The 24,580-nt window shown below is 38.0% G+C and overlaps 1 protein-coding gene across 1 annotated transcript in view; it reads left to right on the top strand.

Annotated features, from left to right (window-relative positions):
* The window catches only part of SNX7 (sorting nexin 7), a 59,364-nt gene extending 38,640 nt beyond the window's left edge, over positions 1-20,724 (top strand). Inside the window, exons 8-9 of the mRNA XM_081324617.1 lie at positions 6,482-6,634; positions 19,937-20,724. Coding sequence (XP_081180743.1) covers positions 6,482-6,634; positions 19,937-20,020 — 237 coding nt within the window. The 3' untranslated portion in view covers positions 20,021-20,724. The remainder of the gene's footprint in view (positions 1-6,481; positions 6,635-19,936) is intronic.
* Positions 20,725-24,580: the final 3,856 nt, after the last annotated feature.

The following is a 24,580-nucleotide window of genomic DNA, read 5'->3' as shown; positions in this document are numbered from 1 at the left end:
GAGTGGTCCAAAATTACTCCAGATCGTTGTGCAGGTCTGATCTGCAACTACAGGAAACGTTTGGTTGAGGTTATTGCTGCCAAAGGAGGGTCAACCAGTTATTAAGTCCAAAGGTTCACATACTTTTTCCACCCTGCACTGTGAATGTTTCTATCTTATCTTCAATTAAAACATGACAACAGCTAATGTTTGTGTAGTATTATTTTAAGCAGACTGTGTTTTTCTATTGTTGTGACTTACATGACGTTTAGAGTGCATTTTATGGCCAATTCATGCAAAAAACCACATAATCCCAAAGGGTTCACATACTTTTTCTTGCAACTGTATATATATCTGTCGTGGCAAAAATAACTCACCAAGAATTGTAAAGGATCCAAATGATAATGATTGATCCAAAGCCTGCAGGCTATAGTAAGTCACTTGCATATAGAAGTGCCAAGAGCAGGAGACACAAGGTCACATAGATCTTATTCAGAAATTGATCAAAGACAGTTCAAGCATGCACACATACATTATTTAATTCTTTAATTCTTGTAGAAGGCTGCTTAACTCCATAACACCCTGGTCATCGTACAATATTAACAGTAGTAAAAACAAAAAAAACCCACAGGTACCGAAAAAGAAAGTAATTAGTTCACAGGAAATTCTTTTTCTGTATGTCCCTCTTTCTCGTTTTTACCTGATTAGAGAGAATTGGTTTACAACTTACAAAGAAGCCAAGATAGATACACGTATCTCTCGTGGTATGAAAACATTAGAAAAACATTTCTGGAAAGGAAACATAGCAAATTGTGATGACCAAGTTGAGCTAGGACCTTCAATGTTATTCCAAAAAGTGGGCCTGCATTTATAGCCAGAAGAAACAAGGAAGCATCGCACAAACGCCCTTGAATTTTACTCCACCTCAAGTCATGAACTTTGTATTTATTAGCCACTAACAGCACAGATTGCCATAATGAAAAAAAATCAATTCTGAAGGATCTTACAGGAGAGGCACAGAGAAAGGCATCTACGAATTTAAAAGAAAAATGCAGCAATATATTACTGTAATTATGTGATTTTTGAGACAAAATACTAATACCCCAAAATTGATAAGCTCAATTTGAACAATTGATGTAGAACAGATTAATGTAGAACAAATACAAAAAAGAAACTCATCTTTGATCATCAACACATTATTCCAGGATCAGTTGTCATCTTAAGTTTTTTGCTCAATTAATCTGTAAATTAGAGACATAAGGACAGTTAAATATAATTGGCATTCCTAACCGGCAAACTATAACCAAGACCTAAGTTATATAATGGGGCCATAGTGGCTCATATAGTTAGGATGCTGAGTCAAAAGACCATTGATAGATTGACACCTTAGCAGTTTGAGGCCTGAGAGCAAACTGCGTGATGGAATGAGCTCCCATCAGCTTATCGTAGCTCCTGCCCACCTAACAGTTCGAAAGCATGCAAACGCAAGTAGATAAATAGGTACCACGTCAGAGGGAAAATAACAGGGACGTGATAGGAGGGCACTGGTAATGTCACCAGCTAATCCTAACCCTTAACTCCATTTGTAACTTTCCAAAATCAAGATTCTAATCATCCTTTTGTGTTTATTCCAAAAGGGGGGAAAAACAGTTCTTAAACTTGTATTTAAATATTTCCTTCTCTTAAGGATTGAGGAAACTCACCTGATACTGCTAAACTTGTCAATCCAAAATTTCCTGTTAGTTGAAAATTTCAAGTCAGCGTGCTAAAACCTCTTCCCTATCACTCATTGAAAGAACCTGTGCTGAACAAAGGCTAAAACATCAGTTTTCCACATTTATGTTTGTGTGTGTGTGTGTGTGTAATAAATTTAAAAACTGGAATCCCAGGTGTAGACATTTGAAATCAGTAAAAAATAAAAACGATGAACTCCGGGATATAAGAAAAAATTCTTCTTTATTGCTGATCTTTTGTCAACAAGCTGTTGACATCATCAGAGCAAGGGCTGAATGATAAGGGAGTCAGTAACGGTCAAATTGTGGAATGTGGGTGTGGCCTACTTGTGACAAGCTCGCTCGTGTATAACCACAGTGGTTCCGGCTTTGTTGTAAAAGCCGGTCTCTGGTTGATTTTTAAAAGTCGCGCCTACCAGCTGTTTGGCACGTATCGTATATATATAAGGGAACACAAGTGAATATGGAGAACATTGGTGTGACTTCAATGGGAGAAGCAAAAATTTTGAAAATATTTGCAAAAATTTCTTAGGAAATGAGTATATCGAAACAACAATTTGCAGTCAAACAATCATGAACAAATCGTTTGCAGAGGAACTAATATCCTTGGGGAAAAATGGGATGGGCAACTTGTACCTTGCAGACCTCGTGCATCACTCCCTGGAGTCTCTTCCCCATCACCACTTCCTCCCAAGCCCTGATCCTATTGCTGAAATTTCATTCCATCAAATTATGACAGTGTCAAAAGTGGGCATATCCCACAAGCTTATAACCCTCCTGTTGTGTAGCAACAGTGATTAAGGTGTTAGCCTTGAATCAAGAAGTTCCAGATTCAAATCTGCTTTAACCACAGTATCCCTGAGTGACTTCTATTGGTCTCTTTTCCTCACCCATGTCTACTTCACAAGGTGGTTGTTGTGGGACTAAAATGAGGGAGACCCTCCCAATTAACTGGCTCAGTTTTCAGAGAAAAAGTCTAAATGCAAATACAAACCCTTCTGGCTCCCAGCAAGAGCAAGGAAGGGAGAGAGTTGGCTACACAAAGTGTGTTGGGAGTCCTTTTTCTGACTGTTATTGTATAGATGGTGATGATTCTCTCCATATTGCCTATGGGAAGACTGCAGCCCCTTACAAGACAACAGATGTGGAGATGGGAATATACGTCTCTTGATTTTCAATAATAATAATAATAATAATAATAATAATAATAATAATAATAATAATAAGAAGAAGAAGAAGAAGAAGAAGAAGAAGAAGAAGAAGAAGAAGAAGAAGAAGAAGAAGAAGAAGAAGAAGAAGAAGAAGAAGAAGAAGAAGAAGAAGAAGAAGAAGAAGAAGTTGGAAGGGACCTTGGAGGTCATCTAATCCAACCCCCTGCTCAGGCAGGAAACCCTATACCATTTCATGAATCTTCCCCTTTTCCTTACCTAAACTGCTCTTTGATTGGTCTATATGAATTCTACACAACTGTCCAGTTGATTTCACCTCTCAAAACTGAGACCTAGAAATTACGTTGACAGTGAATGACATGGCCCCAAATTTCACTTGAAGAGCAGTTGTGCAAAATAGACAGAATTGCAAAGATGAAAATGCAGTGCAGTGCATTGTCTTTGAATTGGAGATAAAATTTATTATTCTGGAATGTAGGCTGGAATGCTTTATAGCCACTATCCAGATAGAATTAACTCCACAGAATGGTATCATGCAGAATATTTATTGATCAAGAATTCTAAGCATTAACTCACATTTACTGTAGATACATCTGTCACATGTTTCATATTCTGTCCATCGACGTAGGTAAAAAAGAGAATAATTTCCCTATATTAGCGGAGCATGCTTGGGCTGGATTACACAATGACTTTTTAGAGCCTTTTCAAGAAGCCAGGAAATCCAGTAATAAAATACAAGTCCCTCCCAGTGGCTAGTTAAGAACTGACCAACAACTAAACTACATTTCCCAGAAGGCCACCCCTTAAGGAGACAGCTTTTGACCCCTTAAATGCTAATTGCTCTAACAGCACATTGACCATATGGAGAGCACGTCTGATTTCTAGGGAAACAGATCTGATTACAGTTGTCATGGAAGTAGTACAATAGCTGTATTCTTGAAGTCCATAATATGGGTTTATTTGCAGGCTACCCCTTTTAGGATCTTTTGTCTGCGATAGTCTTCCTTCCTTCCTTCCTTCTTTCAAGCATTATCATTGATAGACTATTGAATTTGGGTCTAAGGTATAATAATACAGTATCCTGGCTTAGATATGAAAGTTTGAAAGTAATCCTGGGTTAATCACAAAGGCCTGATTCAAATTTTCAGCATCGCTCAAAATTTAATGGAAAGGATTGGTGGCATGATTTGCACACAATACAGTGCCATAATAGTTTTACATATACTGTATCACTAAACAGTTTACAGATCACCGTTGTATTATAATTAGGCTGAATTAAATGAGCTCTGTTTTTTCAGATGAAACTTGATTAGGCATGATGTAAGACTGACTGACAAATTCTTTGCAAATTACACTTTTTAAAAAATATTATTTTTTATTTATTAAATTTATATACCATCCATTTCACCGATAAGGTGTGTAAGCCACTTTGCAGCTTACAAACAATAATACAGATAAATATAAAAACAATTAAAGTTAAGGGTTGCGTAAAGACTAAGACCAAGGGGATGGATAGCACAAAAGTGAGGCTTTCTTTTTATCCTATCAACCATCTCAAGCAAGGAGCGCCTCCAATGGGGCCCCAAGGAAACTGGCAATACCAGGTTTTAAGGCCCCTCCAGGAGGCTATAAATGTGAAAGCAAATCTCATCTTTGACAGTAGAAAGTTCCCCAGGATGGGACCAAAGCAGAAAAGGCTCTCCTTAACCCCTCCAGCTGAAATTCCTTAACAGATGGAATCCTCTTCTGCTGAAGCGAGTGGACTATTGGAGTGAGATGGCTCCACAGATACTCTGGGCCATGCCATAAAGGTCTTTAAAGGTCATGGGCATTACCTTGAATAGGATCGAGAAGCAAGCTTGTAACCAATGCAGCTCACGCAATAGCAGTGTTATATGCATCATCCTAGGGTCCTCCAGAACGGTCCATGCCACTGCATTCTATACTAGCTGTAGCTTCTAAATACTTTTCAAGGGTAGCTCCCTGTGGAGAATATTGCAGTAATCCAACCAAAGGATAATCAGGGCATGAGTGTCCTTCCTGCAAGGTCTTCTGTACCAGCCTAGTACCGGCCCTGCAGAAAAGGCAGGGACAACCCCTTTACAAAAAGGCAAGAGGCTGGAACTAAGCCTGCCAAATTTATTGACACAAAACAGAGCAAACAGAGCAAAACCAAAACACGAACCATGAAACAGGAGCTATTCAAACGGTTGCCTTCAGCAAACCAGCCCTCCCACACATTCCCCTTTTAAACAGTTCAAGGCGTGGCTTCTCTCTGCCTCCTTCCGAGGTGCCCCATTGCCTTCCTCTGTTTACTCCTGATTGATTGCCTCCTGCGTCGGGCGTCCTTGAACAGGGCCAGCTGTGGGTCATCTTCATCCACGCTGTCAGGCTCACACCTGGGTCTGCGTAGTGACCAGATGAGAGGGGCCTGGCTGAGGGCTCTGAAGCCTCAGGGCTGTCCTCTGCAGGCTCTCCAACACCCCCCTCCTCCTCTGAATCGTCCGACCCAACTGCCGAACCCACAGGCTGACCCTGAATCACAACACAAGGACCATGTAATCTGAAATTCAACAAACAGATACATCACAAGGAGAGACAAATCTAGGCAGGCTAAACAGGAAAGTTATATTTATTTCATTAATTAGCAAGACCTGCACAAATCGTTTTAATTTTTTTAAAGAGCCCTGGTAGTACAGTGGTTAAAATGCAGTCCTGCAGGCTAATTCTGCTGACTGCTGGCTGCCAGCAGTTTGGCAGTTTTGAGTCTCACCAGCTCAACGTTGACTCAGCCTTCCATCCTTCCGAGGTCACTAAAATGAGGACCCAGATTCTTGGGGGCAATAGGCTGACTCTGTAAACTGCTTAGAGAGGGCTGTAAAGCACTGTGAAGCGGTATATAAGTCTAAGTGCAATTGCTAATAGAACAGTTCTCTGGAGCCATTTCTCCAAGCCAGAAAGAAAGTAAAGGCACTTAAAGGCCTGGTCATGCAGCTCTTTCAAGCTCCCCAACCCTGATCATGCCCAGAAAACTTTGGACCTCAAAGACCTCATTCGGGCCAGATCTTCAAAGAGGAGTAGATCCAAAGGAACACAGTTAAAGAACAATAAATTGCATTTTACAAGAACAAGTAGAGAAGGCAGATGGGAAGTATGAGATTCTAAAAGGCTTCCACCATCATACTGGGAAAAGCTGCTCAATTTTTGACAGTCCTATTGCTCTTAAAAGCAAGGAGGCCTGCCAGGAAACAGACAAACAAACTCTACAGGGACTCACTGTTGCCCTTTATGAACTAAGAGTGCCTCTACAAGAGAAATAACACTCCACTGCAGCTGCAAACAATAGGAGCTAGTCAATAGCAATAGGTAAACAGTCTCGGGAAATCTCGTCAAGCATTACTGATCTGCTTAGTGACAGATGGTGGATAAACTTCTAAGGAACCCCATAGCTTCCTAGAGGAAAATAGGTTGGAGAATAAAGGAGACCCGATTTCATTCTTGGAACAGAGCAAGATCCTTGTTATGTTGCTATTAATGTTCCATTCCTGATGTTGATATTTTTGCCAAACCCCTTAACCTTTGTCTAATGTGTCTGTTTAGTTGCCTGAAGAGATTGGAAAACTTGAAGATAAATTAGAGTGCGCCAATAATGCTCTGCAAGCGGATTGGGAAAGATGGAAGCAAAACCAGCGTCTCGATTTGAAATCAGCATTTAGCAATATGGCAGAAAATAATCTCCACTACTATGAGCAGGTAAAAGAGCTTTTTAAATCCAATTGTGTGATGTCTCTATATAGTTTGCTTCTAAAAAGAAGTGTTTCAAAGCAGAGCTGTCTCTTTTGTTTTCTTAAATGCACTTCATAGTCAGTTGTATACACACAAATGCACACGTGTTGCTTTTAAGTTCTCTATCAACAGAGGGCAGTCTTGATTTAAAAAGCACAAAGCATCTTTATTTATATATTTAATTCTTTGCTTACTTCAAGGAAGAACAGCTTTCTTGGGCTGTGGAAGAAAAAGACTGCCAGATCTAATCAGCAGATTAATCACCTATCACTTTAGATGATGAGTCTGTGGGGCAATTTTGAATCAATAGAGACAAATTTTAATCAGCAGTAAAATTAGAAAGTAGCCTGCAGATTCAAGGTAGAGTTGCCATCTGTCTTGCCTTCATATTATTAAGCTAATCAAGTTTTGTTGGTGCTTAATCTCACAAAGTAAGATTTCCAAAATACTGAAGAATAAGCAGTTTTCAGGTCAACAAGGGTAATTAATAAGGGATACACTACTGTGATTTCCTTGAAAGCAGTGTTTGCACCGACATTGTATATAAACCAGCAATCTGGATTATTGGGAACAAGCTATGTGTCAGTGGGACAAACCACTGCTTTATTCACACTTTTCCTGCAAAACCAACCCTTAAACCAGCCAGAAATTAAAAGCAGCTTATTATTCTGTACTAGTATAGCCAATATAATGAACAAAGTAAGAAGGGAATATAGATCAATTTCTAACAGTAACTATCTTGAATGGTTGACTGTAATTTTCAGTAAAATTACATTATATTCCTAATTATGGATCCAATCCACTAAATTACATTTTACCTATTTGAGTATTTATTAATCCAGTGTGAAATTCTAAAAGGGGATTAGCTACTCTTTTTTTACTAAATGAAACAAAACAAATGACAACCTCTAGCAAAATTTATTGACACCCAGCTTGGTTCAGGCTCATTGTTGTTATGCTGCAGGTTTTCTGCCCAACACCATTTACGCTCAGCAGGATTGCTGAGATGCATTTGCCACTCCTTCCCCTAAAGTATGGTTTGCAGCTGGATTGTTTGAACAAATAAACCCTCCACACGATGACTGAACAGCCTTTCCTATTGCAAAGGCACTTAATTCTATAACCCATGTCTTATGGATTTGTTTCTTGTAAAAGAATATTGTTCTTTAACAATACTGTAGCATTTCCTCACAGTTGAAGTTGTTGCCATCTGACACACGCTGAAAGTACACATCTTTTCACAAGAATGTCAGTTGAAAGGCAGGGATCTGGATAATCAAGAGTGTTTAATTATACTGAGAAATGCATAAGACTGAAAATCTGGTCTTACAGATCAAAATCAAAGCATTTACTCACATCAGAAGGTTTGCTGATCCTTCATATTTCCTCAATCTCTTCCTGTCCTTATGTGTCTTCTCAACTGTATGTTAGAGAAATGCCCCAAAGGTGTATACAAATGTGGTCTGCTAAAAACTGTTCGCAGTCACATGTTTTTTTCCTTTGCAAGAGAAAAGATTTGCAAAAGTAAGCATAGCCATTTAAGTATCTTTCTGTAACTTTCCTAAAATGTTCAGACATTCTCCTGTTTTATAATGCTACGATAATGTTGTAAGTGGCCCTTGCCTACCTCTACCACGCATACAATAATGTAGCTACTCAAGAAAAGCCATCAGTGTTAAGCATTGCAACCACTCAGCCCCCATTCAGTTCAGAAACCTAATGAATTCAGGGCAACCGTACATCTGATCACCGCACTGGAAGGACAAATGGGCTCCTGTTTCTTATTCTTCTGATGTTATGATGAACTCTGAGGTGTTTGAAAAATATTGCAAGCTCCTTATGTAGCAATATGAGTATTTTTAAAATAAATTTTTATTTTATTCAGAAAATCAAGGTAAAATACAACCTCCAGAAAAAGAGAGAAATTTTACAAAAACAAAATAGGCGAAACATTAAAACCGAAAGTGTCAGAATCCATTTATATCCCATTCATAAATGTATGTCTAAAATATTATACCCCTCCCTGGATTCTGCCATTTTCCCGAGGGGAGAAGAGAAGATGTTTATTCAGCCTGCCTGTAGGCTGTCTTCAAAGACCAGGGAAAACCTTTTGAACTGAGGACAACAAAGGGAGGGAAGGGAGAAGGAGATCTGGTTTGTATCTCCATTTGAATCTGAAAAGGAAGGAGGCAATAGTCATAAAGGCAGGGGAAGATCCCTCTTTCCCATGAAAGGGTTTGACACCTAAGTTTAATTGATGTGGATCTGACCAAATGGGTTTGAGGGGAGGGGGGTTGAACCGGGAACTCTTTATAAAGTATCAAAGTATAACACAATGCCAGATCCTGTCTTGTATTTCCACAACTGATCATGTCCTAGTAAAAACTCCTTTTGGACAAGACCTGGCTCCAAAAGTTCTTTATTTTCCTAAGATGTGGATTGGGGTGGGTCCTGACAGAAAGAAAAAATGTGCATTAATAAAAAGAAACACACACATCATATATATGTGTGTATATGTAAAGCATCCAAACTTTGATCATTTGACCATGGGGCTGCTGCAACAGTTGTAAGTGGGCAAAACTGTCATAATTCACATTTTTCAGTATTGTAACTTTAAACGGTCACTAAACAAATGGTTGTAAGTTAAAGACTACCTGTAGGTGCCATCAGTTTGACCTGTCATCTATCTACTATATCATAAAGTAGTTAACAGGTGAACCCACAACACAGTTAAACTTCAGAGCCCTCTTTTAACAATCAATTATTGTTTTTAACTCATAGAAAATCTGCAAAGGCTTCTTATCTACCATAAATCACCACAGTTATTGTCTCTGATCAGTCTGGGATCAAGTATCCTCATTTGATTCTTTAATAGTAAAACATTTCCTTAAGATTTTGGTTAAGAGCTTTCCCAACCATTGTGTCTTATTCAAGATACAATTAACCCGAATCATAAACCTCTGTTGTCAATCCAGTTTCCCCAAAACGTCCAGTCTAAATTGTTTCCCAGCTTATAGTGAGTCCATTTCTCAATCACCATCAATCTCCTTGAGGAAGTCCAGTTCATCACTCCTCAATTCTGTTAACTCCAAATCTGTAGAATCCATATCCCCTTCAGCCTTCTCCAACAAAACTGCACTTTACAAACCAAGCTCCTTCTCCTTTAAATCTGTCAGCAGCAATTTAGATTCCAATCCATCCAGTTGTGAGTTTGGTTTGGTCATAGTGGATTATATCTGGTTATCCTCTTTAGGTTGGTCTAAAATGATTGTTATTTTACCAAACTTTTTACCAAATGGGGGAAAGGGGGTCTTTTGAGATATTTGAGATGAAATATGGAGTTAATTAAAACAGACCTACTGCAATTAGTGGGAAATTCCAATGTGTCTTATGTAAGTATTGTTAAATCTTGTTTTCAGCTGAAATAGATTTCCTATTTTGTTTCATTCCATATTATAGGAAGACTTGTTTAAGTACATAACTAGTCTGGAAAACATCAAACGATAGAGGTGCTTTGCTTAGAGCTTACTTAGAAATTCAGCCTGAAAACACTTTATAGAGGAGGCTTGCAAATAAGTTTATAAACATTACTAGCACACATAAACTGGAATTGTACCTGTAACTAAGGGCATTATAATCAAATGCATCAGCATTACCACACAGACCTGGGAAAACATGCAGCTGTTTTATCTTTTGCAAACAGATGCTGTGTTTGCAGCCCCAGATTCTCCAAAGCATTTGGACTTGAATCTAAATGTTGTACAGCCCTAATAATTCCTTGAAGCTATATTTGCAACCTGTCAACTTGCTCCACGAACTTGAATGACTGATGCATAATAGGGTAACTTGCATAGTAAGCAATGCTTGGTTAGTCCAATAGGCAGCAACTAGCAAATGTAGGACAAGAAATAAAAATGCTATTATGAATAAAACAGTGAGCATGTTTTTGGTCTTTGCTTATTTATTTTATTGTGTTTTTATGCATATAGACCTAATTTCTGAGCCGTTTAATCTGACAGGAACTAGCACTACAAGTATCAGAAGAGGCATAATTCAGTTTGCAGGGTGCAGATTTTATAACTGCAAAGTGTTTTTATCTCCAGTTCAGGGACTTCAGATAGCAACAGCAGGGAAAAATTGTTCTGAAATTTCAAATCCTGCACAGGACTTCCAGTGAAGTAATGGCAGACAGAAAAGTTAGTTACTGCCGCAAAATGAAAGAGTCAGCAAGTAGATAAAAGTCTTTATAATGTCTCTCTGGACAAGGAAATGACTTGAGATTGCCCACAAGTGCTCCATACAGTTGTTCTTCTCGAAGAGACTGTAAGATAGCAGTCCACAGCAGGTTGATACCTCTGGGAGATGAGGGAATAGACATCTTTGCTCAAACTTTAGGGCAGTTTCAAAAGGACACTGGATTGCATACTTTTCTAATCACTTTCACGCTGCTTTTCAGTTACTAGGAACCTTTGGCTCAACAAGTTTTACAGCACCTGGTCAGTTTCCTTTCCTTAGCAAAATAACTGATGATTTGCCTTTAATTCTTAGCAAAATAAATTTTAAGTAAAAGTTTCAGGACTTAATTTTTTTTTCTTTGGAATAAATTAATGGGGGGGGGGAAAGGTATGTTGCTATCTCTGTAACTCTCAGTGGACCTCTGCTGATTAGGACCAAATCAGGAATCCCGAATCCCCTGTCTATGGACCGCCACCAGGCCGCTGCATGCCAGCAACCGGGGGCCCGCATACAAGCAGGATGCAGGCAGCTCACAAAACCTCGCCCCCCTCTGGTCCATGGAAAAACCTCTCTCCACAGAACCAGTCCATGGTGCCCAAAAGGTGGGGTCCGCTGGACTATTTGACAAGGATATGGAAAGAAAAGATAATCTGCTAAAATTGTTTACATGTGATAAAAGTGGAAGTCATTCCTTTATATATGTCTTTAGTACGTTCTCATTTCTTTTCTACTTTTCATACTGTTTTTGTCTCCTGCACTTTTTTCTTTTTGTTGTTTTAGTTTATATTAGTTTTTATCTTTTTAATTGTGATTTTTTAATAAAATTGCTATAAAAATGAGCCTCAACCCCTTGGGGTAGATGCTTGAGACAAGATAGAATGTTACCCGACGGACTATGAGTTAGCAGGAAAAAGTGCTTTCCAAGTCCTTTACATTCTCTGTGGAACACTGATTTTTAATTTAACGATATACAGAAGATTCTATTATCATAAGAATATAGAAAGAGCTATGCTGCATCAGTTCAAAGGACAGTTCAACAGAGCATTTAGTCAGTTAGCTGTCTGGGTAATAATCCCGTCTTACTGATATAAACTAGCAACTGGGCTTCAATCCAGTTCTTTGTATAGGGGAAAAAAAAGTCTTTGTTACCCTGGAAAAAGGCAGTGATAAATAGAAATAGTCGGGATCATATAAAGTTGCTTTCTGAAAATATTGATGCTTTGTAATAACATCAGTGTTCCTGTGGCAGCCCTTTTGTGAATGGGCAAACCCGCTACAGCTATTTTATTTATTTATTTATTTATATGCCGCCCATCTCCCCTAGCACTCTAGGCATCTTACGGATAGTAAAAAGATAAGTAGAAAAGCAGTTAATAATGTAAAACTATGCAAAAAGCCAGAAACCAAGAGACAGATGATATAGATATGAGATCTGTTTACCCCGTCAATCACTTCCAGTGGTGAGCACCCACTAGTATGAAGGAATGAGCTATCATATATGCATTTTCTGCGTCATTCCAAGACCTTTCATTACTGCAATGTTATCATGCATTGAACTGCCAAGTACTGAGAACACATACAGTGCAAATAAAAGGCTGTTTTGGCATTGTGAACCATTTCTCACACATACTGCACCAAGTATCTCTGTCCAAAACAAAAAAGAAAAACAGTGGTGAGGATTTTGAATGGGAAGAAAAAAGATAAATACACAAATACAACTGTTTGACAATCAAAAAAAAGAGTGTGCTGTTCGTAAAACAGGGCAGCTGATACGGTTTGACTTTGTAACACATATCTGTGATAGGAAAAGATGAGGGTTTACGAGGCATTCCATGTCTCTATTTAATTCATTGTTTTAGTGGACAGTTCATTAGTAATCATATTATCATGCTTGAAGGGATGTTCTTCCAGAGAAAGGAAAAAGCAGTTTAAGGCTACATAAAATGTTTTTTTTTTTGCGTTCATGTCGGGAGCACCAAGGCACTTCTCGGTTGCAAGGCTTAACCGGTGACATAACCCTTGCCCAGGGAACACTTTGTTGTTTAGCCAGTTTACTAAGTGTTGTAACCCTTTGAGTCACATTAATCCCAATTCCCCAGAAGTATTTATTTATTTATTTATTTATTTATTTATTAAATTTGTATACCGCCCTTCTCCCGAGGGACTCAGGGCAGTGAACAGGGCACATATAAATAGAAAATACAAAAATTAAAAAAGAAATAATCGCCCAGATAAAACAATAACATTATAAAAACCCATTAAAAACCCTAACATCCCCCATCAGGCCAGGCCAGCTTGTTCAAATAAATGGGTCTTCAGACCGCGTCGGAAGGAGCGAAGGTCCGGTGCCGTCCGGAGCTCAACCGGCAGCTGGTTCCATAAAGCCGGAGCGCCCACAGAGAAGGCCCTCCCCCTGGGGGCCACCAGCCGACATTCTCTGACCGGAGGCACCCTGAGGAGGCCCTCTCTGTGGGAACGCACAGGGCGGAGGGAAGTTGACGCCGGCAGCAGGTGGTCCCCGAGGTACTCCGGACCCATGCCATGTAGGGACTTAAAGACCATTACCAGAACCTGCATCAAAAGATGCAGTAAAAAAGATGATCAGCCTAGATCATTTGTCTTAGGGTATGCAAGCGATGCTGATGTTTGCAGCATCGGAATCAATGTAACTTACAAGTAGAAGGTTTTCTCATCCATTGCATCAAAGGCCATTACTTAAAAAGAAAAAGCGGCTTAAATTTTATGCTGTAGTCTTTGGGCGTAAGCAAAATCAATTTTCTACCCAAACACGTTCAGTTGCTTGTAAATTCTAGTTCTGCTTATAAATATGTTATATGTAGATTTATTATTGTTCGAATAGTTGCTTGATTGTATACACCCTGACTCTTTAATGCAGTGTTTCTTAACCTTGGCAAGTTTAAGGTATGTCGACCAACTCCCAGAATTTCCCGATCAGCTTGCTGGCTGAGGAATGCTGGGAATTGAAGTCCACACAACTTAAAGTTGCCAAGGTTGAGAAACACCGCTTTAATGAGTCAGCTATGCCTATTGGATCTTGGCCAAGCGGATGATTAATTGCAGATGTCTGAGAATGAAGCTAGTTAGAGCAGTGAATCTGAGAGAAAGGGGTCTGTTAGCAGTAGCCTCATATACACTTTGGCAAGAAATAAAATCACTTCTTTTTCTGCTTTATATAGACTCAGAAGCCTTTAAAAGATGAAAAAAACTGTTGTTTTTTAATTAAGATAAGAAAGTAATGTTTCTGCTGCTCCTCTAGTTTTTAAAGTTGCATGTCAGCATTTTCAAAATTTATGATGGGATCTCTGGCCAGGAATTTCATAACTGCCTTTTCTGCTTTATGAGTTTAAATATTTATGTTGAAGTGATATTATATTTATAGCAGAACCTTGACATCCTTTTCCCTTTTAAAAATCAGCTTAGAAATCTCTTAAAATTTTATGGCTTAAATGAAATTAATAAGGCCACCAGTTTGTCTGGTAAATGTGTTTGTAATCTGCAATTCAACAAGATCTGATGTTGTTTTTTGTAGCAGGTAGCTTTTTTTTTTAAAAAAAAAGACTATTTTAGTGCTTTTTAATTAGTAACAAAAAGAAAAAGAAGGAAACACAGAAGAGGGGAAAAAGGAACATACAAAAAGTGGTTTAACAAAAAAAGTGAAATAAATCAGAAAAAGAAAAGAGTATGTTGTAAGTGTAGCAACAATAGTAGCCTTTGCAAGCTGATCATCCAGTTTTGGTCTCAGAAAGTCCTTGAGGGTCATCCACATACAATGAAAACACTGCAACTGTGGGAAACATACTGAAACTATTTCAGTACAGATAGTTAGGATTTAGGATTTATTAAATTTATATGCCGCCCTTCTCCCTAAGGACTCAGGGCGGCTCACAACAATAAAAATTAAGAGACATAAAATTAAAAAATTAAAAAAGAATTAAACAATGAATATAAGAAATACGGGACAATTTACACAATAAAAACCAAATTAAAAACCATAGTCAGTCCAGGCCCGCTTGTTGGAACAACCATGTCTTCAGGTCACGGTGGAAGGATCGAAGGTCAGGGGACGTCCGCAGCTCCGGAGGCAGTTCATTCCAGAGGGTCGGCGCGCCCACAGAGAAGGCTCTCCCCCTGGGGGTCGCCAGCCGGCATTGCCTGGCCGATGGAACCCTGAGGAGGCCGACTCTGTGGGAACGAACTGGGTGATGGGAGGTTGACATTGGCAGCAGGTGGTCTCGCAAGTACCCCGGGCCTAAGCCATGTAGGGTTTTAAAGATAATTACCAGCACCTTGAATCGCACCCGGAGGGCAACCGGAAGCCAATGCAGCTCGCGCAGGAGAGGTGTAACATGGGAGTATCGAGATCTTGGTTAACAACAGTAATAGGGACTGGAAACTGTCACTAAGCAATGCATTCATAACAGTGTGACATCAGGGGATCACACCAGCTTACAACGGCAGTTCCAGCAGTTCTAGTTGGCATTGTCAAGTGAAACATGTATAGTTGTTGTGTGCAACATCATGTGATTGTCATTTGCTACCTCCTACCAGCTCCCCTACTGACTTTGCTTGTTGGAAGCTGATAGCGAAGCTTGCAGATGGCAGTCACACCATGAGATACTCCATCGATCATAATTGTAAATTGGTTGCCAAGCGCCATATACAACCATGTGACTGCGGGGAGACTGCTACAGCCACAACTTCAAGAACTGGCCATTGGTCTCTTTTGTCATGGTTCCGACAGATGAAACTCTTCAAAGAACCTCGAGGCATTGTTTACCTTAAAGAATCTTTATTTGAATAGCATAGCATTGGCACTAACATAATCGAAGCCAAAAACTGAGTTCCCCTCCCCTGAGCACATAGTATCAAAGCACAATTCCATCCTCCAATTAACAGTCATAAATCACATTCTCCAATTAGTTTGAAATGCAAGCTTTCCCTCCAGTTCTGTAGCCCAATTCTTATCATCTCTTATTTCAATAACCTTGGTTCACACACTAGGTACAGTACTGTTATGTCTAGCTAAACTTTCATGCACATTCCTTCCCCCAGTATCATCTAACTCAGAGTAAAACAAAAGAAGAAAATGGTTGCATCTCCATCTGTTGTCAAAGCAAAAACATTCGATGTTAGCAGTGTTGACATCTTTGTTCAGTGCCATTGTAACTGTGAACAGTCATTGAATGAATGGTCATTAACTGAGGAACACCTATAATGTAAAGTATCACGTAGGAATGACAGGTACATAAGAGATGAACTGAGCATTAGCTAGAACAATGACATTAGTGATTTGTCACTGACAAAATGTGGGGAGAGGTTTAAAGTCAAGCAAGTAAGCAGCTCAGCATGGGGGCAAAAGCATAGCACAACCTTCCTTTAATTTATTTTAAAAATTACAATTAGAAAAAGAATTACTACAAACTAAAAATAGAAGAATAAAAAAGGAAAAAATAGTGAAGAAACAAAAAAATGGAAAAGAAAAAATATAGTAAAGAAAAACAAAAGAAATATATAAAGAAATGACTTCCCCCATTATTACAAATATAAATGATTTTAGTAATGTGTATCACCTCTTAAAATACAACAAATTCTCCTCCCATATCTCATCTCTTACCTATAATCAAATCATTAAAGCTTCATTGTTTCAGTCCTTATCAGCAAAAGTTCATTAAAGGTTGCTAGAGATAATAACATACCTATTTTAACCTTAATCAAATAAGCCTACTTTATATTTCTTCCTTTTATTTTTAACAATCTTGATCTTTAGTCTTTTAAATAAAAGAACTTGATTTCTTTACATTTTTTTTCTCTGTCTCTTCTCATAAAATTCTTCAAAACTTAAAAAAAACTCTTTTGTAAATCCAGTATATAAAAATTATCCAGGTATGTTATTTGACTTGTTATTTGTATATCCCTTTTAATTATAAAGAGATTAGCCAATTTATTTTGTATATCCATGGTAGCCTCTTTTTCCATATCATTCTTGTAACCTGTCATTTTTAAATTTACTTTCAGAGCAGTCTCAATCTTCTCAGGTAAAAAGTGTTCCTCTTCCACAACTTCTTTTAAACACTGTCTGTAAGAGACATAAAATACAAAAATTAAAAAAGAATTAAACAATGAATATAAGAAATACAGGACAATTTACATAATGACAGACTCTTAAAATTAATGTCTAGTTCATTGTTCAAAAATATCCTTCAGTAAAATATTTTGCTCAGTTCTATATTAGAAAGTCAGATTTAAGTGTTCTTCTCCTTTAATTGTAATATTTAGTTCCTTCTGGTTCCCTCTAGTATTCAGCCATCAAAGTCTCATCCTTTGAGGCCTTTGTATTAAGAGAATTTTTAAAAAAGCATTTTCCCATGGGAAGTATTTTTATTATTAATTCCAAAATCTTATTTCAAATCCGTCGCGATCCTTAGTCCATTTGTAATTTTCCAATATCAAGATTCTAATCAGCCTTTTTGCTGTTTATTTCAAAAGAAAAATAATTTAAGTCCTGAAACTTGTATTTAAAATTTCTTTTGCTAAGGATTAAAGGCAAATCACCAGGTGCTATAAAATTTGTTGAGCCAGATATTCCTATTAACCAAAAAGTAGTTAACAAGCAATTTCTGAAAGTGACTACAAAGAAATACGTGAAATGTCCTTAAAGGGACCAATCATGGTGTGAGCGAAATGACTATTCCCTCATCTCCCAGTTCTCTAAACCCATCAGAAACCACTGTCTTGTGGTCTTCTTGCAAGAAGCAACTGTATGGAGCATTTGTGGGTGATTTCAAGTCATGTTGTTGTCCAGAGCGGAGTTATAAAGAGCCAATTTACTCACTGGCTTACTATGGTTGTCCGCTCCATTTTTAGCGGAGCCAGCTTCTTAATTTTTTAAACTTACATTCATTTACATAACCAAATGTGTGTTTGGGAATTCTGATTCTTCTGTAAACTATTTTGTTATTTAAGCTAAGTGCTGTGCTCCAATTGACAAGATACATAATTAGCCACATGAACATAGAAGTAGGTCTCTGAGCCTTGGGCTCCAGGCTTTGCTTCTGGAAAACATCAGCTGTGGAATTCCATTCCCTCCGAGACGAGCAGCTCTGAAATTCTTTCTTTTCCAGTTCCTTAGCATGAAAAAAGGGTGTTGATAACAATAGCAATAGCACTTAGACTTATATACTGTTCCACAGTGCTTTATAGCACTCTCTGAACAGTTTACAATGTTAGCATATTGTCCCCAACAATCTGGGCACTCATTTTACCAAGTTTGGAAGAATGGAAGGCTAAGTCAACCTTGAGCCAGTCAAGATCAAACTCCTGCCAGTAGGCAGTTAGCCTGCAATACTGCATTCTAACCACTGCACCACCACAGCTCTTGATCCTGAGAAAGAGCCATTAATGCAAACTAACTGGAGAGAATAAGATGATACAGAGGTTCCTAATTTATGTATATAACAATAGCAATAGTACTTAGATTTATATACTACTTTATAGTGCTTTACAGCTATCTCTAAGTGGTTTACAGAGTCAGCATATTGCTCCCAACAATCTGGGTCCTCATTTTATCAACCTTGGAAGGAAGGAAGGAAGGCTGAGTCATGGAGAATCAAACAGCTGACAGTCAGAATTACCCTGCAATACTGCATTCTAACCTCTGTGCTACCACGGTTCTTATATGACTGGATATGTAATTTGCCACCAATTACTCATGAATTTTTTACAGGTTACCAGCAGAAGATAACTATGCAAAAATGAAATGGCAGAAGCATGCCTGAAACTGCACATTGAATGGAAATACTATCTAAACTTATAGGAATGGTGGCATCAGTTTCAGCAATGGCAGGTTAACCCTGTAAAACATTTTAGTGTTGCAGACAGCTGTGTGTACAATGCATTGGCAACTATGATAATTATGCCTTAATCCTATCTGGAGCATTAGTGAGGATCATGAAGTATTTAACAATGTGAGGTAATTTCTTTGCCAGCATAGCAAATATTAGATCTCTGAGCTGAGAGCAATCAAACGTTCCCTTGGCTCACAGTAGTTGTGCTGAGAGCAATAATGTGTTCTCTTGACTTGCTCTATATGAGACCATCCCAGCCCTCAGCAGAATTGTGGCTGTCTTAGAATTTCCCAGTTCAATAGTCTGTTTTTTACAACTAGATGAAAGAGAGCCAAATTAAAGCAATAATCATAGTATGCCTACAAAATCTTGTTAATCTAAAATAGTTTACTACCTTATTTGTGCAGGTTAATTACTTCTTAAAGCAGTGCCTCTCAAGTTTTTTTTCCCCATTATCCAAAATCAATTATCTGAAATCTCCATTTATCGCTTATCAGAAAATTCTTCTTTAAATATCCCTCTTGTGATGGGATCGTGAGTTTGGGTGTTGTTACCTAAGGAAGAATTACTTTTATCCACTTTTGGATAATTTACTCAAGTTTGGAAAGCACTGCCTTAAAGCATAACTTTAGTACTTAATATCATACTCAGTAGGGGCGTTTCAAGGCCATTCTGTGATTTTTGGAAGTGAGATCTGGAGTTACAGAAATGAGTTAGCCATTCTGGGTTACTCAAATGTAATCTCTTGTATCTCAGATTATCCCAGGCCACCTTATCATCTGGCATGGGAAATTGTACATGTGCCTTTTGGGTTTTAATCCCCCTCCCCCAAAAAAAGAGGGAATTGGCAAAAAATATTAGAACGCTGAGAGGATGAAATGGGCCGAAGTTCAGAGAAACCAGTGCAGAGGACTCCCATTTTGTTTTACACAAGAGTGGGATGAAATTTATAGGAAAATAAAGGGTTACAAGGACATGAAGCCTCCCAAATTTTGTACAGAAGACAGTCCTGAGGTTTTCCATACAAAATGTTTGCTGTCATTTGAGAAATGTATACATCATAAAATTTCACTTTATTGTCCAGTTAATGAGGAGAAGCAGCTTGAGGATAGTTTATAGAATTCCAAAGCCTCCAAGTTAATTTTTTTGTTTCATTTTTTTTTAAAAGTGCCTTGCTACCTGGGAGTCCTTCTTGACCTCTCAAACTGCAGCAGACATTACCTTGGAAGAAGAATCTGAAGATCAGTCTTGATCGAGGCATCCTCCTGTGAATTGTTCTTCACCAAAGAATTACTTTATATTTGGGATGAAATTCATTTATTGTGTAGAGAGATTAAGATTCAAGAGTGGGAGAGTAAGCTTATTGATATGTCAGGTATTCTATTCTGGACTTTATTTGAATCTTGGTTTGTGTATGTTTTTGGTAGCAGCAGAAGAAAGAGAGAGGCCCAGTTCTAATGTAACATTAACCTCATTTAATACTGTGGGGACAAGTTTAGAACTTCAAAGCATGCACTCCTGCCTTCTCTCCTTTTGATGGAAGTTACATTAGATTTTTTTCCCCTTCAGTTTTTACATTAACTATAGCTTAATTCTAAACCCAAACCAACAATGAGAAACAAGCCTGTTTCTGAGACAGTGAGTTTCAGTGAATTTAGTTTTACGTAAGTCTATTGAAAATAAATTCAGAGAAAGATATGAGAGGGAGACATTATGTTTTTTCTTGCAACATTAAACTGTGATAGTAACACCTTACAACTATGGTTTAGCACTAAACTATGGGTTATAACACTTTCTTATAATACTTAACAATGGTTACATCCAAACTGGCCCACTGAGGTGAGAATATGATTGCCAGCATTTTTCTGGAGATATTTTGTTTTTTAATACTGTGCAATTTGAATATAAAATATTTTAAATATGCATTTTAATAATAAAAAGTTTATTAGGAATTTATTCATTATGATTTATTCTTATAGCTAAGCTCTAACCTGGACACTTTTAAAGTTTCATAATAACATTCAAATGAACTCTTATGCATTAGAGTGACAATGAAATATTCACTGCTGGAAAGAATATGGAAGCTATGAAATGCAGTTTTTACTCCAATTAGTCTGACACGTCTGACATCAGGAAATGCATTTCTTAAAGTAGTAAAAAAATTGGCTTTCCTGAGAGATGTTTATTTAAAGAGCCATTTTTATGTTGTCACAGATTCAGAGTTGTTCTTTTCAAAGGAATACCTTGTTCTCCTTTTAAAAGATATTAGATTATTATTATTATTATTATTATTATTATTATTATTATTATTATTATTATTATTATTATTATTATTATTATTATTATTATTATTATTATTATTATTATTAACAATAAGTGATAGTTTTCATTGATTCAGTAGTAAAATACTGGGTTGAAAATACATGAATACTTCAGTAATATAAGTAGTTGTTTATAGTAAATTACCAATCTGTCTTTGCACTAACAGAATAGAGAAGGACAATCAGTAGTGGAAGATGTGCCAGATCCAAATTGAATGAAAAAGGAGCCATTTTCATTTCCCCTATCTTCTCTATGATTTCCCATACTTCCAAGATTCATTCAAGTAACTCCATTCACTCTAATGGATGGAAATTAATCTTTACTCCCTCCAAGGTTGGTTTGCTATGGCATACTGAGAGAATGAGAATACTTTGACAGATGCAAAGCCTTTATTTTATTTTATTTATTTATTTATTTATTCAATTTATATGCCACCCATCTTACCTAGAGGTCATTACTCCTGATTCTATTTCAACTTGCACAAATAAGATCGCCCATCTGGCCCCCATTTTGTTTTTACAGTATTGTTAGGCTTTTGAAATTTCCTTAGTAGCAACAAAATTAGTTGTTTTTCAAATCAGGCTGCTTCCTTAAGGGTAGATCTCTCTTATCCTATGGGTCCTGGAAGTCCTTCAAAGGCACGTTAGATATTCATTCATTCTGAAAGTAATTTAATCTTTTGACAGCCTTATTAATAAGCTCAATTTTTCAAGGTTGAATAAGGTTGATAACCTTTTAAAGACTCCTACACTTAAAACTCCTTGAAGCCAATTGCCCTAAGCAAGATTGGAGAACTTGCTGTCCTCTAACAGTGGCTACTTTATATTTTACATGAGTATCAACTAGAGGAGCTAACAGATGCTATTGTAATTCAGCAATTGCTGGAGGACCACATATTTCCAAACCTAGAGCTAGAGGCCTAGTCCTACAACAGGTGGATCTGAAAACTTTCCTATGTGGTAGAAACTTGCTGTGTAGTTTTTCAGGAAAGCTTAAGACTCTTGTGAAAGCCAAACCAATATATTTCTTCAATCTTTTTTCTGCATTTTTCTAATTCACAGATTTCCTTCCCTTATTCAATCAAGCCATAAATTAAAAAAAAATTAAAATGTAATTTGTCACCCATAAAGATAAATCTCTCTCCATTCTTTAACCTCCTTTGTCCTAATATTCCTGTATAACTACCGATAATAGTCATAAAGTTAAGATAAACCAAGGGAAAGAGGAAACAAAGCTGCACACATTTCTGTCTTTCTTACGTCAACTTGCTCTTGGTTCATTAACCATGATGGAGATTTGAAGGCTTATTTAAGGCTTAGCTCCTCATTGGAACCCAAAGTAGTCACCAATTAAGATTAGTAGAAATCAGAACTAAACTCATGTCAGTTCTTGGTTTTAAATTCTGGTTCCTGCATATGCAGAATAACAGCTTCTCCAAGTTTAGACAAAACACTGAATCTCAAATAAGGCTCCTATGTTGTTTTAATGAGCAATGTGTAAAGGAAATGATATGCCAATGTGCATATACTACTACTCGGGCTTACCAGATAGTAATAGGCTTTTCTTCATTGGAAGACTTGCCAAAGAAGCTAGATAGCCATCTGTCAAGAGTGTTATGAATCCGGAGTTCATTCAAAGCAGAGAATTGAGCTAAATGATATTATCATAGTCACCCCAGCTGTATGATTTTACATTGAAATTGCTTTGTAGCAATAGGGATAGCATTAACAATTTCTGCAACATGTAGAAACTTGGAATATGATAACACATATTTCAACCCTGCTTGCCGCTAGAGAAGTTGGAAAGCAGGACATTTTTTATCTCTCTCCCTGGGAACCTAAGTGTGAACCTAATTCTGCTTCATAATAGTAGTTAGCGCTCCAGTATAGAAGCAGCCATGGCACAGATGGTGATGTTTGTCTGCAAGAATACCACCCACGTCCACATTTATTTTAAAATTATATTTTGAATTATGAATGGAATTTATCAAGTACAATTACAGCAAAATGCAGTACAAAAGCAATGTTTAAATAAACACCTATAGCAGTGATGCCGAACCTTTTAGAGACCGAGTGCCAAAACTGCAATCCAAAACCCACTTATGTATCATCGGGTGCCAGGTGGATATGGCCCATTGGGTAGATGTGGCCAATTGGGTGGGCGTGGCCCATTGGGCAGGTGTGGCTGTGGTGGTAATGGCAGACTGGGTGAAACTAAAAAGTTTAATCAATCAATTCCAACTTTGCAAGATCTTTTTTTCCCCCGCAAGAAGTTGAAATTGAACGGGGTTTTTTTGCACATGGCGGCGGAGGCCTAAAGTGAAAAGGTTTTATAAAACCCAGCTGAAGGCCTAGGACTGGGGTGACGGCGTGCATGCCCACAGAGAGGGCTCTGCGTGCCATCTGTGGCACCCATGCCATAGGTTCACCACCACGGACCTATAGCATGGATCTATGCCAGGGGTCTTCAAACTTGGCCCTTTTATGACTTGTGAACTTCAAGTCCCCGAATTCCTCAGCCAGGCAGTGCTCACAACCCCAATTGTGCCACCAATTACCTTTTGTTGCTAATCCAAAAAGAAATGTGATTCAGGCAGTGGCTGAGAACACTAAACATCCATCCATTCTATGTCATACACTACAGCAGGGGTCTTCAAACTTGGCCCTTTTACGACTTGTGGACTTCAACTCCTAGAATTCCTCAGCCAGGCATGCTGGCTGAGGAATTCTGGGAGTTGAAGTCCACAAGTCATAAAAGGGCCAAGTTTGAAGACCCCTGCACTACAGCATCGGGAGACATCTGGGAGAAGGAAAGAATAGCTTATTCAACCAACCTAGACTTAAAACTGGAAGAAGGTCAGTTGTAAGTCTAGGTTGGTTGCACACGTCAGTAGAACAGAAAGGAACAACAACAACAACAACAACAAACGCTCAAGGATAGCAAACCTGGGAAATTAAAAAAGGGAACCAAACCATTAAAGGATTTAGTGGAAGCTCAACAAAAAGAGATTCAACCAGGAAATTCCCTGACAGTGAGAACAATTAATGAAACAGCTGACCTCAGGGAGTTGTGGGTGCTCCATCACTGGAGGTTTTCAAGGAAAGACTTGGATAACCATTTGTCCAAGATGGTAAAAGAACTCTTGCCTTGGGCAAAGGATTGGACTAGATGACTTCTGAGGTCCCTTTTATCCCTATGATTCTATGTCTATGTTCCTTACACTTCATGCAATTACGGATCAAAGTGTATTTCTTGCGCTACTGGATTTCTGCTTGCAGATGTTGGCATACTGTGTATGTTTTTATAGGTATCAATGGGAGAAAATACAATTTCATTTGTGTACATTTCATACAGCAGACCAACAAGCAACATTTTAAAACATTTAAAAGGAAAAAGAGAGCTCTAGCAATAAGCTTGTTACCATGTGTTTTGGGCAATCACTCCATGGAAACCTAAAGGGCAAAATGATGCTTTTGCTTTGCTGGATCCA

The sequence above is a fragment of the Vipera berus genome, assembly GCF_964194415.1.
Source record: "Vipera berus genome assembly, chromosome: 3".
Lineage (NCBI taxonomy): Eukaryota > Metazoa > Chordata > Lepidosauria > Squamata > Viperidae > Vipera > Vipera berus.
Note: the sequence above shows the minus strand (reverse complement) of the source record. Positions and strands in the feature narration are given on the sequence as shown.